At 35.1% G+C, this 17,193-nt stretch overlaps 1 protein-coding gene across 6 annotated transcripts in view; it reads right to left on the reverse strand.

The window, feature by feature from the left end:
- The window catches only part of ZNF148 (zinc finger protein 148), a 125,920-nt gene that overhangs the window by 37,823 nt on the left and 70,904 nt on the right, over positions 1 to 17,193 (reverse strand). For all 6 annotated transcript variants that reach the window (XM_040484784.1, XM_040484782.1, XM_040484779.1 and 3 more), the window contains one exon: positions 4,523 to 4,648. In XM_040484784.1, the coding sequence (XP_040340718.1) occupies positions 4,523 to 4,648 (126 nt within the window). The remainder of the gene's footprint in view (positions 1 to 4,522; positions 4,649 to 17,193) is intronic.

Genomic DNA, 17,193 nt, shown 5'->3' on the forward strand with positions numbered 1-17,193 from the left:
TCCACAATCAAGTTAACGCGTAGAAGAAAGTATGAGAAATGCCTGGTAATATCTATTTCTCTGTCCCCTTTAATTAAGTTTTCTCAATTTTATATAATTTAAGATCTTTTTGATACCAAAATCACAAATCTTTTCTGGGAACCAATGGTTTTATAATAAATTGCTGAGAAAGGATTCTCTATATTTACAATCTATGTGATTTGTGGAATATTGTATGCTTTCTGAGTTCAACATAACTTTGAATAATCAATTTCTACGCAGAGCACCTAAAGTATTGTAACAAACATAGTTCCCTTCTTCAGCACTTGGTAAGAGATTCTGGCATATAATAGGCAACCAAATTGTTTGCTGAGAGAATGAATGAAAAAGGAGATACATTTCAGAATAAAGAAGCAATTAAAAGTACTCTGCTCTATCTCATTCAATTACTAAGACATTTGAAAAGACCTATAAAATGTATACAATACTGAATTAAGATAATATTGTTATATTTTACTGAAAAAGATTCTTAGGGGCAGCTGGGTGGCTTAGTCCATTAAGTTTCCAATCTTGATTTCAGCTCAGGTCATAATCTCACAATTCGTGTGTTAGAGCCCCACTTTGGGCACAGCACAGAGCCTGCTTGGGATTCTGTCTCCCTCTCTATCTGCCCCAACCACCTTTGTGCTCTCCCTCTCAAAAACAAATAAACAGGGGTGCCTGGGTGGCTCAGTCAGTTAAGTACTTGACTCTTGATTTTGGCTCAGGTCATGATCTCACGGTTTCATGGGTTTAAAGCCCTACGTTGGGCTCTGTGCACTGACCAGGTGGAATCTGCTTGAGATTCTCCCTCTCTCCGTGTCCCTCCCCTGCTCTCACTCGCTTTCAAAATAAACGTCAAAAATTTTTTTAAAATTAAGATTTTTAGAGTTCATTGATGTTAACTCAATAATCCTCATAAAAACTTTGTGGTGTGAAATGTTACTTCCTGATTCACATAACAAGTCAGTATCAAAGTAATATCTCATTTGTTCAGAAACTTCTAGTATTAAGACTTGAGATTCCCAAGCTTAAACATAAATCACAATTGCCTTGGACTCTTTTAAAGTACAAATGGAAAGCCCCACAACAAGAATCCCCAGGGATGAGGCCTGGGTATTTAAACCTGGAAAAGCCAGGGCAGGGTGCCTGGGTGGCTCAGCTGGGTGAGCATCCGACTCTTGGTTTCAGCTCAGGTCATGATCTCACAGTTTGTAAATTCAAGCCCCGCAACAGGCTCTGTGCTAACAGTGTGGAGCCTGCTTAGGATCTCTCTCTCCCTCTCTCTCTCTACCCGTCCCCCACTGTCTCTTGAAATAAATAAACTTAAGAAAAAATTTTTTTAACTGGAAAAGCCCTATAGGGGATTCTAATGACAGCCAGGAGGACACCCACTAACATGAATGTACTGAGAATGAATTAAGTTTACTAAGACTTTTCACACATTTCTAATAACTTCAGTTCTCCATAGTCCTAATCCACAACAAAACAGAAAAAGATTCAAAGGGGCAATGGAACTAAGTATAGCAATGTAAAAATGAATAGCATGTCATTAAAAAAATGAGACAATGAGCAAGTATAAGCAGTCAAAAAATACTTAAAGTCTACCAGCCAGGAGTTTTCAGGGTAAGGGGGAAAAAGCCCTAATATCTCAAGTCCTCCCAAAGGGCTTCGTTAGAATACATACAAGTTTTGTAAACATTTACATCAACATAGACATTAGACTAGACATTATAGTTCAAATGCGTTATATTTAAAAAGAAAACACATTAAAAATTTCCAATGAAGTGGTTAAAATTAAATTAAATTTGGCATTTAAAAGGGGCAAGATTTTATTATGTAGGGAACTTACTTTCATAAAACAGCTTAATCCAGGATAGTACCAAATAACTTGACCTAGCTAACATTCCTTAGTTTGACTACCCTCTTCTTCTTCAAAGATGTTGCCAAGTGCATTTTAGCAATTTTCAATTTTTAAGATGACAATGCTTTGCCATATGATAAAGGCTTAGAAAGCAATTATTGCTTCAAATCCACAGCAGCTAAACATGACATAACAATACAGTACTTCTCACTACAAAGCTTACCTTGAAAGGAGCCACAATTATAGGGATGTAGAAGCTCTAATATTTTAACTAAAAGTCTACCACATTAGTTATATTTCCTATACAAGATCCCCAATCTAATATGACACAATGGTGGCACACACTAAAAATATTCATAATAACAAAATTCAAGATCTGGGAAAGGTTTTAGGGGAAAGTGGAGTCCTCTAAGCACAACAAGTTATAGTTCTTTGAGAAACTTAAAACTGTTTTTAAGGAATTTAAAACAAACAACACTTTCACTTATAAACACGAGATAACCTTTTCTTTCTCTTCTTATAAAAAGGCAGAAACAGTTACTTTAATGAAAAATATTATGTGCAAATTTTTTAAAACAAACTTGAGAAAATGTAAAATAACACACTGGTTCTGCCTCAGCTCAAAGTTCTAAGACTCCAGATGCAAAAATTATTCATCTGGAGACTTCAGACCAATGTTAAAAACCATCCAAAACCATTCTCTGTTACATGTAACGTGTCAAGACAATTCTCCCCACTTGCCCTTCCTCTCTCTCTCTCAAAATAAATAAATAAATTTTAAAAAATGTTAAAAAAAATAAAAATAAAAAATTACTGTTTTTCTTATTGTTTTTGTTATTCTCAAACCCTCATCTCCCATGTATTATTTCTGGTTATTTCACTCTCCTAAGAATTCCCTAAAAAGACCTTTCCAAAACATTTTCTTGTATGTAATATACGTAAAATAGGCCAAATCCTTTATCTAGCAAGTACATACACATATACTTACAATACATTATAAATGAGTTTACCTACAAATTAGACAAGCAAAATAGCTTAAAACCTCTAAAACTCTGATCTGTATTTACAAACACCTAGAACATATCACCAAATAAAGATTCCAAATAACATCCTACTAGAAGATAACAATCTGAGTTTTAGTCAGAATTTCAGAATACATTACACTCAATAGCACCAGGAAAAAAGATGGCAATGTCAAGGAGAATGTAGAACTTACACAAATCATGTTTTTTTAAAAAGACTTTATTCCCCATAGAGTGGCAGTGAACCCAAAGTAACATAATCTCTATTGCAATTTTATAAATTAATTTTTTCCCAAAACCCTGTATTGTTCTATACATGAAGAACTTGATTCATTCATTAATGTGGGGGAAAAAAGTATCATATAAATCACTGGGGAAAAAATTAACCCCCAGAAAAGAAGGGGAAGGAAAACAGGAGGGATTTCACAAAACATGAAAACATATAAAATGCCAATAATTATGGCAGGAAAAAAGTTTAGTATGGCCAGTAATAAACCAAAATTTAAACTATAATGAGATGTCCACTTTAAGCTACAAAAAAGAAAGGTCTCACACTTGAGAGTAAAGACAGACACACATCAGGTCCACTGTAGGTAGCAATGTAACTGGTACAACATTTCTGGAAGGAGTGATACTGTGAAGAACCCTTTTTAAAAATTCAAGCCCTCTGACTCAGTAACACACAAAGATCTATACCCAAATATTTTAAGTGTGGCATGATTTAAAATGAAGGCAATGAGAACACAACTTCCAACAACACAGCAATCCCCGAATATAGTATGATGTATCAAAAGACATCTTTATAAAAACCATTAAGAACTTCAATGTAAAAATCACTTACACACTGTTAAAAAATCAGGAAGTTCAATCTATTAATCTTTATATACAAAGCTGGCTCTAGCATATCACGGAGTCCAAAAATAGACAAAATATATAAATAATGATTACCTAAATCACAAATGCAAAAACAAGTAGCCATCAAAATTAGGTCATATTATAATATGACCTTATTAAAAAAATCCTTCTTCACTATATGAGGGAAAACAGAATTTGAAAAGTTAACTATAAAGATATAAACATACCGCTCAAAGTTCAGATACTTCTTAGGAATACCAAAATGTCACCTATAGTCAACTATTACTGTACTGAAGAGGAAAAAGAGCAGACAATTACTACTAGTATTTACTAGGTCACTTATTTACCAATCCATCATTTACCCATCAAGTATTTATTAAGGGTCTAAAATGCCTACTATTCCAGGCATGGAGTTTACATTGTAGTACAGGTATCCCACATTTCCCTGATGAGTAACTGGTTAATTTTCTTGAAATTGTAATATTAATATGAATGAGCAGCAAGCGCAGAAAAGAGAGACATGGAAAAAGAAAAGTTTGTTTTTAGAAAAAAAGATAAGGTGAAAAAAGTGGAAAAACTGAAACCAATCGCCCACCACCTCCATGCAGACATGCATCCCATTCTCCCGATACAACATTCCAACTTTACGAAGCCACGTGAAATTTTTGTCTGCTTTATAATCCAGCTAGGTTCCTGCCCATAAGATTAACCAACAGTTTGGAATCAATAGGTTAGGGACCACCACCTTAATATATTCTCTTACTTTTGCAGGAGAACGTTGTTTCCGTTTCTTCTTTTTCTGTAAGTCTACTGGCTCTCTGATTTGCTTTTTGTCTCTCATCAGTTGCTCAGACACATCAGTAAAAGTAATTTCCTGCTTTACACTTATCTGTTAAAAAAAAAAAAAGAGTCAATTTTACAAATAAACAAAAAGTCCACTGTGACAAAGCCACTGCACGGTTAATCCTTTACTAAGCCTACATATAGGTGTTTCCAAAATGATTGTGTGTGTGTGTGTGTGTGTGTGTGTGTGTGTGTGTAAGTAAATAATGTGTTGAAGAGTTCATTAACAGGCAATACAGTACTAAGAATCAAGAGTATACAAACTGAGAAATAAGCCAAGATTTTACAAAAATCTATCTGGAAGAGAATATTAAAGACATTCTGGGAAAAGATTATCAGACCACAGAATAAAGCAGAAGTCAGGACACACTAACATCAATTTCATTCCCATATTTAAGGAAACTGATGAAATTAATTAAAAGCACAAAAAGGGGCCTAATTCGAAAATTCAGTAAAATACTGGAGGACGAAGGGAGTGTTTAGACTTCACAGGAGGCTTTCTCTTGATATACAAAATATGAAAACAACACAAAAATCCTAAAAGATAATCCACATCAGGGGCACCCAGGTGGCTCAGTTGGTTAAGTGACCGACTTCAGCTCAGGTCATGATCTCGCAGCTCGTGAGTTCGAGCCCCACATCGGGCTCTGTGCTGACAGCTCAGAGCCTAGAGCCTGGAGCCTGCTTCAGATTCTGCGTCTCCCTCTCTCTCTGCCCCTCCACTGCCCACGCTCTGTGTCTCCCTGTCTCTCAACAATAAATAAACGTTAAAAAAAAAAAAATTAAAAAAAAAAAAGATAATCCACATCAAAAGAAAGGTCAAAAAATGAAAATTTAATTATCTGTAAACTCAACAATGACAGTATCTTAGCTTAGCCTGTATTTTCCTGACCTGTACATTAAATCATCACCAAATAAGGATGTTTATAGAACTGCATATAACTTTAGGTCACTGCTATGTATAAGACAGGATACTAATTACACAACAAATAAATGCTACAAGAAACATTAAGATGTCAACATTATTCCATCTTCAGCTCTGTTTTCACAGATATGAAAAGAGGTGCTTGTTCTAAAACAAAAACGCACCAAGGTTCTTAGATCAATAATGGTAATGTCAATTCTCATCACAACTGAAGATCCTCAGTCATCCATTCTTTAATACTACATTTTCAATCTATCCTTGAAATGAAAACAGAATCTTAAAACTAAAAACCGCTCAACAGCCTCTGAAATATATTACACATCCTGACCTTTCCACCATGTAAGAACACAAGAAGTGTCCTTACAATAAATGTACAACCATTACAACAAATGTACAACCATAAATGTCCAATAAATGTACAACCTGGAAGAGGGCCCCTACCCTACCAGGCTAGCACCCTGATCCTGGACTTACAGCCTCCATAATCAGGAGAAATAAACTTCTGTTCTTTATAAGCTAAAGTAAAACAACAACTCCTTAATAATAATCCAGGAAATTCAATGTATTAGTGGTTACATTTTTCAAAAAATACACTAAAAAAATGGTGCACAAGATTATAAACATCTTACAGAGTCAGTGGAAAGTTGGAAAATATAGCTATGTAGAAAGGGTTCATGAGGAAAATGCAACATAAGCTAGGGTTCAGGCTGACAAAATAAGGAATTGGAAGCTTTCATAAATTCCTGAAGTGCAGGCAGTATAAGAATCATAAATCAAGGAGAAGCTTGGCACAAAAACAGGAGGTTAATGATTAGTTAATAATTCTTTCTATCAAGTTATAGAATAATAGTAGTGAACATTCTTAAGGCTTATTTTGGTATCATTATTTGGAACATAAAATAAAATGGTAAAATCACCACCAACAAGTCTTTGGAATACAAACATGTTCCCACCACTGAAGTGATGTGTACTGAATATAACTAACGACTTGGGTTCGGTGTGAGATAGAAGAATGATTACAGACTATGTAACCAGTTGCTGAATGGCTCTGTCCCATTTTGCAGGGGCACGAAAAAGTAGTTCCAACATTTCTGTCAGTTTCTACACTGCAAAGAAACCATGAAAATGTAGCATGCAGCACTAAGAAACAGGAATCCTTTTTAGCCAAAGTGCCAAGTAGAGTAGAAGACAAATTCACAAATAAATCCTGTAATTACCAGATATTCACAAACCAAAGAGTGAAAAAGATTAATAAATGTATCTAAGCCTTTCAGTTATTTCCACATATATAGAAAATGGTATTTGTACTAGCATTTTTTTTATTATAAGGAACAGTTTTAATATACGAAAGCAGACTCAAACCTAGAAGTATCAATGGATCAAAACATTGTGAATGTCAGGCACACAGGAAATTACATTTTTAGAGTGCACCAACAGGCTTATTACTCATTAATGGAATAAAGTAATCTCCTCTATATATAACATAATAACACACTAAAGTATACTGATCCAGCCTAAGGTGCTGAGAAAAGATGGAGGTAAGCTGAGTCAGTTGCAAAAAAATCTGAGAAAAGTTAAGTCTTCTTTGTAAGACAACCATAATCAATAAAAACATGAAACTTTTTTAAGCAAGACAAAAGAGACAATAATCATCCCTAAGTTGTCTATTCTTTCCTTGAGAACTGTCTTTACAAGAAAATCAAACTTTTAGTGTTATTTTTCATCTAAAATAAACCAAAGTATAATTAATCAAAGCAAGCATCAGCAAATACATGATATATAAAGAGAATGGTTTGCTGGATTTTTCAGATATACTCATTAAAGCATCAAGAAAATCAACGAACTAAGAAATATGTCAGATAAAAAAACAAAATAAAAACTCTGGTTTCTTCCTCGTCACTTAAGCTTTACCATTCTACCTTGTCCCATGTACAACTTCATACCTGCATTTGAGACCTGAATTTCAATGCTGTCCTCACTACCAATCCAGAAATAGCATCAAACCATCAATCAGCCTTAACTACCCTTCTTTCAAAAGATAGGACTAAATCCAGGCATTTCTCTACCTAAACTTGAAGCCCTCTCTAGGCCTCCCACTCTGAGACTCAGGACTACCCTATCTACTTCCATACTCCTCTAACTTCTTCCACAACACCCTTAGAAGAGGTAGAGTCCTATAGTGTCATGCTTCCAACCCCTTGCCACAGCTCAAAGCTGGTTCTTTATTACTACTTCTAAAATGTATCCCTTAATTACCTTGTTTTCCTCATCTTTTGATCTTTCTCATTTCATTCTAACCTTAAATATAAAGAGGTCTCTGTACACTGAAAAAATCCTTCCTTTGATTCCCATGATCACTAGTAACTCAACACCAGAATCCAGAACCACTCTTTTTCAAAACTTATTTCATTCCTGGCCCCAAAATAAACAAATGATCCTACTTACATATTTAACTATTTCATGCTCTTGTATCTTATCTTGATATCTGCAAGTAAGATATTCTTCTTCGGTATTTCTCATAATAGCTTTACTTACTCATGCAACAGCTATTAAGTGCTTGTTGTGTGCTAAACTCAGTCTAAAATAATACAACAAAAGCTTTAAATTTACTAAAATTCTAATGTGTACATAACATAATTCTAGATATTGAGAATATATTCTAAGCATAAGGTCTCCTTCTCCATTTTTTACTCCTTAAAAATGTACATGGGGAGTTTTGATGCATTATAAAAAAATAAAAAATAAAAAAACAACCTAGCAATTCAAGACAGCACATGTCAGGCTCAACCTAAATGAATGGTACAGGGAATAAAGGCAGGAATCAAAGGGAAAACTTAATGAGATTGGAAATAACTGCAAAAGGCTTCATGGATGAAATGAAAGACTTAATCAGAGCTGCAGGTTTATCTATGTATCCCCCTTTTATTTTTTTTCCTTCCAAACCTGCTACCCTTCCCAACTTCTTTCTTCCAGACTCAATAATGCTAATAAGTTAATATGACAAATGTGAAATTTACTAAAATATGTTACCAGACAGAGTATACAATGAGCAAATATTTCATTTGGTTGCCTATTTTAGTCTACCCAATACCCACAGCTCCCAGGAAAGAAGGTGAGTCCCTTACTATCATTTTGGACTCTTCCTTCTCCTTATTCTCCGTATCTTACCATCCTTATTCAGCAACATCCATTTCACTCTAATTAACTTTATCAAATTTGCTGCTTTAGGATATTATCATCTCCCCCATATAGTCTCCCATGAAAAAATTAATATAAAACTGTTTTCTTGTCATATCCCTAGTGAGGAATCAATAATAGCCCCTTGTTGCCGGTGGTATCAACTATAATCTCCCCAGCTCAGCTTTCTAGATTCTAGATGATCTACTTTACAGAAAAGATGTAGGTCATTTGGCAGAAGTATCTGTCCTTACCACTCCTCCTCTCCATATCTGGAGCCATATGTTCAATTTTCAATTTCCTCTCTACTCTGTGCTGACTCTGTTCCTATCCATCTCCAAGGCTCTACTGCTTCACTGCCTCTCTAAAATAATTTTCCTTATTCCACCAGCTGCGTTTTCTCTGCCTAAAAGCACACTTATAGTTCCCCTATAAAGTCATTTCTTGTAAACCAAAATTTTTCTAACAATTTCCTTCTTCTTATGGACAAATTTTTACAAAGAATAATCTGTGATAAGAATATTGACAAAATAGGGGCACCTGGGTGGCTCAGTCAGTTAAGCATCCGACTCTTGGTTTCAGCTCAGGTCATGATCTTGTGGTTCATGGGTTCAAGCCCTGCATCAGGTTCCACGCTGGCAGTGTGGAGCCTGCTTGGGATTCGCTCTCTGCCCCTCACCCACTCATGTGCTCTCTCGCTCAAAAATAAATAAACTTAAAAAAAAGAAAGAATATAGGCAAAATAACTGCTCCAAAATTTAGAGAGATGATTATTCTGAGAGTAAAAGTAGTACATATCCATATAAAAAGGATGTGTTTATCACTAGAAGGGAACTGTTCCAAAGTACTGCCTAGGAAACAAATTAAATCAAGGTGACTACAAATATAACAAGTGTTTGAATGAAGGAAAATGAAATCACAATTAACTACACTGCAAACATACTGCCTAAAGAAAGAATGCTAGCAATATTGAGGGGGAATATTCATGGAGTCCAGAAAAAGAGAAAGTTAAGACCAAGAGTGTTTCTGTGTGTGTGGATGTATATATTGTGTCTATTTCCAGGATAGTTTTGGCAAGAACAGTTCAATGTAACTGGTCAACAGGAGTATTTCTAATTCCAAGCTCACAGAGTCACAGATTAGGTCAAGGAGGGGAAGCGGTGTACTGAAGGAATAGGCCTTTGTGTGAGTCATGAACTCTTAACTCTCCCTTCTGCCTGACCCACGATTGCATTCAAAATTTTGAAAGGAGCTACATTTGCCAGGGTTTTGAGGAAGTCCACAGTTATCTTCTGGTTTTGAAAGGTTCAGGGATCCAGTTTACAGCAAACACTGTAGTCTGTTTCTCTGTATTTCTTACTGTAAATCTGTATTTTGGCTGGTAAACTAGCAACTTATAAATTAGAGATAACTATAAGATGAAGTAGATGAAGTGCTCCAATCAAGCTATCTTACCTGAAACAGTGCTGACCCACCCCCATCCTACCTGGACATTCCTTTCTTTCAACTACCATAACATCATGATTTAAGTTCTCTCCTGTTCTTCATGGAAGTTCTTCCGAATCCATCCTTCCAGTATATATGTACCTTCATTTTGTAAGAATTTCAGTAAATCTTTACCAATGATTTTCAAAGTGTGGTCCAGGGACTCCTGAAGGTCCTTGACACCCTTTCAGGTGGTCATGAGATCAAAAATACTCTCATAATAATACTTTTTTTCTTTTTTGCTTTCCTGAGTACAGAGTGCCATTTTCCAGAAGCTAACATGTGATGTCACCACAGACTGAATGTATTAGCAAATATGAGAATCCAGTTACGTTACAATAAGCCAGATAATATACAGATTTATCTAACTGTAAAACAAATTCTAATTTCACAGAACTAGAACATATAATTCTAAAATGTATACAGAACCACAAAAGACCCTGACTATGAAAAGCAACATTGGGAAAGAAGAACAACGCTAGGGATATCACCATCCCAGATTTCAAGATATACTACAAAGCTGTAGTAATCAAAACAGTATGGTGCTGGCACAAAAACAGACACATAAATCCATGGAAGAGAATAGAGCCCAGAAATAAACCCACACTCATATAGTCAATTAATCTAGGAGACAAGAATATACAATGGAGGAGATACGGTCTCTTTAACAAATGGTGCTGGGAAAACTGGACAGCTACATGCAAAAGAATGAAACTGGACCACTTTCTTACGCCATACACAAAAATAAACTCAAAAGGGATGAAAGACCTAAATGTGAGGTGTGAAACTGTAAAACTCATACAAGAAAGGCAGTAACCTTTGTGACATCAGTTGGCCAAAGGAACATTTTTCTAGATATGTCTCCTCAGGCAAGGAAGATAAAAGCAAAAATAAACTATTAGGATTACACCAAAAGAAATTATCTTTTACACAACAAAAGAAATTATCAACAAAATGAAAAGGCAATCTATGGAATGGGAGAAGACATCTACAAAAGATCTTTCTGATAAGGGATTAATATCCAAAGTATATAAAGAACTTCTACAACTCAATACCATAAAAACAAGAACAAAAAATAAATAATTAGAAAGTGGGCAGAGGATCTGAATAAACATTTTTCCAATTAAGACATACAGATGGCCAACAGACACAAAAAGATGCTCACTCATCATCAGGGAAATACAAATCATAATCACCAGGAAATATCACCTCCATCTGTCAGACTGGCTAGAATCAAAAAGATAAGAAATAACAAGTGCTGGTGAGGATGTGGAGAGAAAAAAACTCCTGTGTACTGTTGGTCAAATATGAATTGGTGTGGCCACTGTGGAAGAGTATGGAGGTTCCTCAAAAAATTAAAAACTAAAAAAAAAAGACAAAAAAAAAAAACCCTGAAATACCTTACAATCCAGTAATTCTACTACTGGCTATTTACCCAAAGAAAGCAAAAACACTAACTTGAAAAGATATATGCACCCCTATGTTTACCGCAGCATTATTTACAGTAGCCAACATACAGAAGTAACCATACATAAATGGATAAAGAAGATGTGCTACATGCATAGACAATGGAGTATTACTCAGCCATAAAAAAGAATAAGATTGTACCATTTGCAACAACATGGATAGACCTATAGAGTACTATGCTAACTGAAATATATCAAAGAAAAATATCACATGATTCCATTTCTATGTGAAATCTAAACAACAAATGTACAAACAAACCCAAAAAAGCAGAAACAGATCCATAAATCAGAGACAAAAATGGTGACTGACAGCAGGAAGAGAGGTGGGGGACTGGGCAAAATAGGTGATGGCGAGTGGGAGGTACAGGCTCCAGTTATGAAATAAGTAACAGGGATAAAGGGTACAGCATAGGGAATATAGTCAGTGGTGTTATAATAGCATTGTATGGTGACAGATGACAGCTACACTTGTGGTAAGCATAATGTAACATACAGAGTTAAGAATCACTATGTTATACACCTGAAATTAATGTGACATTGTGTGCCAACTACACTTCAAAAAAACAATTAAAAAAGAAAGACAGCCTCTGTTTAGGAGACAGAAAAAATACTGCAATTGATGGGGAACAGTTAGCTAATGATCTGCCCATATAATTTTGTAAAACTATGTTCTACATTAACTTTGTAACTCGATTTTTTATAAATAAATAAAATTTTATTTCTCAGTTTTAATTTCTAAAATGGCAAAATATGATATAAGTAACCAAATAAACAAGAGTTACTGGGAGCACTCAAAAATTTTTTAAGAGTAAGGTCATGGGGTGCCTGGGTGGCTCAGTTGGTTAAATGTCCAACTTCAGCTCAAGTCATGATCTCACGGTTCATGGGTTCGAGCCCCATGTCGGGCTCTATGCTGATAATGCAGAGCCTGGAGCATGCTTCAGATTCTGTATCTCCCTCTCTCTCTCTGCCCCTCCCCCGCTCACACTGTTTCTTTCTCGCTCAAAAAGTAAATAAACATTAAAAAAAATAATTTTCTAAAAGAGTAAAAGGGTCATAAGATCAGAAGTTTTGAGAGCTGCTGACCTAGATACATCTTAACTACAGTTTGCATTCCCTTCCTCTTCTCCATTCAATCTCTTGTAATACAGATGCCTGGACTTCACTAACAAAGAAATTAGTATAGATGTGTGTACATGTGTGGGTTGGTAGACATACATGTATTTCCTAGTTCTGTCCGTTGAGATTACCAAGGGGCAATGGTGTTTAACACACCTAGCACCCAGAACTTCGTTTCTAAATGCCATTATCCAAATAAAAGCAACTGGGGCTCAGTGGAAAAGTGACTAATTTCAGAGGTGGGCCAGGGAAAAATATAAGCTGACCCTGTAACATCTTGTGGTACCACAAACTAAAGAGCAAGAAAAAGGAACAGCACATGTCAAAAGGACATAAGAACCAGTCTGGAGGAGCTCTTAATGGACAAATCTGGAACAACTTGAGCAACGAAATCAATAATGCCAGCACTGGCATTCCCTTTGTTAACTACAAAGGGAAAAGTAGTGACCTTACAATGGGGAAAACTGGAAGATACCACCTTAAATAAGAATTAAGATTTGTATCACCAGTAATAAGATATAGCCACATTGTGTACCGACATCACTTCTGTGGGGTTGTCAAAAATTCAACACTTCGATCTAATCATAAGAAAACATCAAACTCAAACTGAGAGACGTTCTACAAAATAACTGACCAATAACGAATCAAGTGTCAAGGTCCTAGAAGACAAGACTGACAATTGCCACAGAATGGAGGAGACTTAAGAAGATGCAAAAACTAAATGCAGTGTAGGATCTTGAATTGAATCCTCAAAAGGAAAAAAAGGACATTAGGGGATAAATAAATGAAATTCTGTACTTTTACCAAATGTTGGTCTTCCTGGTCTTGATAACTGCATTAGGGTTTATATGCACTCTACATTATTTCTACAACCTTTTTATAAATGTAAAATTATTACAAAATAAAAAGTTAAGAACACTAAATATAAAAATACTTAGCAACCCAAACTTACCATAGTGTATACATTAAATATGTGAAGATCTTCTGATATCAATTATACCTCAATAATGCTGGTTTAAAAAAGTTAGCATTTATACGGTCATCTATATATTTGTGACTCCTCCTCAGCATGATAAACAAAGATTTATCTACCATCTACTGTGTACCAGGCACTGTCCTAGGTGCTAAGGATACAATGGTAGCAGGGTTGGGGGAGGCAGCACATGATCTAGCCTGTACAGTCTACTGCAGTTAATCTGACAGTAACACTATTTTTATCCCATGTTCAAAATAAGAAAACTAAGGCCCAGGATGGTTACTTATCTAAAATCCTCTTTTAAAAAAATTTTTTTTTAAATGTTTGTTTATTTTTGAGAAAGACAGAAACAGAATGCGAGTGGGTTAGGGGCAGAGAGAGAGGGAGACACAGAAGCAGAAACAGGCTCCAGGCTCTGAGCTGTCAGCACAGAGCGAGACACGGGGCTCGAACTCACGGGCTGTGAGATCATGACCTGAGCTGAAGTCAGACGCTCAACCGACTGAGCCACCCAGGGGCCCCTAAAATCCTCTTAAGAAGAGAAATCAAAATTTAAACCCAAGTCTTCCAAATCTAGCAACTGAAATTCTAACTGCAGTGATCTGTGAATTAATTATTACCTTCATGTTACAAATAAGAAAACTAAAACTTCAGGGAGGTGTCTTACCCAAGCTATGTTATATTTCAAACACTAGGACTTAAACCAAGATCTTGTATCTTTTAGCTCAGTGTTATTTCCATAACTATTAACAGCTTCTTAATAAATGTGAATTATTAAAACTTCTTTTAAAATAATTTTTGCATGAACATTTTATTTCTCCAATTACGAACAACAGTATGCTTGCTACCAGAATATGGAAAAAAATTCTAGTGGTTCTAGAATGTCTACTACAAAAGGGAAAGAAAATAACTGAACAAATAACAAAGTGGACAAAACATCATCAATATTTAGGTGAAGAATAAGACTTGAGTTTCAATCCTACCTCTTCCAATTACTATCTGGCTGAACTCGGCTTTCAGAAATAGTATGGAAAAACAAGAAAAGCTTAGGTGGGGTGTTAAAGGAAATAAAACCTAATTCCAAAAAGTATTACCAGCAGTGTGAGACCAAACTAAAATTTAATCACTTACAACTTTCTTCACGCATAAAATGGAGGAAATAATCCTCACAGAATTTCTGCAGAGTTGAAAGAGATTATATATGGAAAGTATTGCCTACGATACATAGCAGTAGATAGTTCTTGATGCCACTCATTATCATAATCATTTCTTCATCTCTTAATCGTGGTAATAACAATATCCAGCTTATACACAACAGAAAATCAAATGAGATTATATAAAGAGCACCTTGAAAACTTTCAAGTTCCAAACAAATATTTATGGTTATTAATTATTATCCTACAATTACAGATGTCTAATTGCTTAGATACAGAGGGTTACCAATTTCTACATAACATCTCCGCTTAGACATCCTATTATCTGCAACTCAATGTTGCTAAAAATAGCTTAATGTTTTCTTTCACATCAGAACCTTCTTCCAAATTCTCCACCTTTCAATATGCTGAATTATCTCAGCCTCCTGTCTGAAGACATGTTTTAATTTACTTCTCCACTGCCAACCTAAGACCAAGTACAGCTGTTTTCTTTTCCTCACATCATATTCAAATCTAGAAACTCTATTTCCCATTTCCTATTCTAGATCATTTATAAAGATATTAAGTTGGAAATCTCATACACTACTAGAAGAAGAATAAACTGGTCAACTCTGTGGACTGCAAATTGGCCAGGATATATCAAGAGCCTTAAGAAACCTATACTGAAGAAATAATTTCACATGGCAACATGTTTACATATAAGAACATTCTTTAAGATAGTAAAAAAAGTGCAAACAGTCTAAATATCCAGTAATAAAGACTGAGATAGGGGCGCCTGGGTGGCGCAGTCGGTTAAGCGTCCGACTTCAGCCAGGTCACGATCTCGCGGTCCGTGAGTTCGAGCCCCGCGTCAGGCTCTGGGCTGATGGCTCAGAGCCTGGAGCCTGTTTCCAATTCTGTGTCTCCCTCTCTCTCTGCCCCTCCCCCGTTCATGCTCTGTCTCTCTCTGTCCCAAAAATAAATAAACGTTGAAAAAAAAAATTAAAAAAAAAAAAAAAGACAGATAAATTACACCTATTTGACATTATACAGTTATGAAAAATCTTAGTATTGGATAATATTAATGATGTAGTGAAATGTTCGTAGTTTGAGTGGTAAATATATAATTATGTAAGCAAATATATTTCACAATTTTATACAAACACACAAATACATATGCAGCAAATTGTATAGAAACACAAATACATACACAGAAAAACAAACAAAAAGGAAACACTAAAATGCTAACACCCAAATGTTAGTAGTGATTACCCTAGAGGAGTGACATTAAAGCAAAATTTGCTAACTTCTTTATACTTATAGAATTTTTACCTTTTTATCAAATATGTTACTTTATAATCTTAAAGAGACGTTAAGTCCAGTATTAGTATAAATCCTTGGTATTAATCAAAGAGAAATCTGTTGGTCATTATCTTAACATATTAAGTTGCTCTAAGAACTAAAACATTAGGCCAGCAAAGTGAAACTGAAAAATGTCTATGGGTGAGTGGGGAAAAAAAGTCAACAAATAAACCTTGATCCCGATCTCATATCATCAGCAAATATCAACTGCAAATGGATTATTGATCTAAATGGGAGAGAAAACCATAAAGCTTCTAGAAGTTAACAAAGTATCTTTGATATTAGTCAATACCTTTGTGACTTTGAGGAAGGCAAAGAACTCTTAAATAAGATATACAAAACACTAACCAAAAGGAAGACTTCTAAACTGAATGTTAACATTAATTTCTGTTTATCAAAAGAGTAAAATGGCAAATCAGACTGGAAAACACAAGATATACATACAAAGATCAGATAGACAGATAGATAGATTTCCAACAAATAAACTACAAATCTGTAAGAGAAATAATCTAGCCAAAAAATGGACAAAAGATAAGCATGTGCCTTACAAAAAAAATAATATTCAAACTGACAGTTAAGTATAAAACAGTTAAACAGAAAAACTCAATTTTGTTAGTTATCACTGAAACACAACCTAAAATCACATTGCAAAACTACTACTGAACCAAAATAGCTAAAATTAAAAGGACTGACAGTTTCACATACCAAGGATATGGGCAATTACTATAAATTGGCAGAATCACTTAGAAAAACTTTCCCAGTACCTACTAAAGCTGAACATATGCATACCCATCAAATTCAACCCTAAGTATATAACCAACAAAAATGACTATGTACATGCACCAAAAGACACATCCAAGAAGAGTCACATCAATACTTTTCATAATAGCCCACATCTTGAAACAATCTAAATGCCTATTACACTAGAATGAATAAATTTTGATATAT

The sequence above is a fragment of the Herpailurus yagouaroundi genome, unplaced genomic scaffold (genome assembly GCF_014898765.1).
Source record: "Herpailurus yagouaroundi ecotype Mexico unplaced genomic scaffold, PumYag 162, whole genome shotgun sequence".
NCBI lineage: Eukaryota > Metazoa > Chordata > Mammalia > Carnivora > Felidae > Herpailurus > Herpailurus yagouaroundi.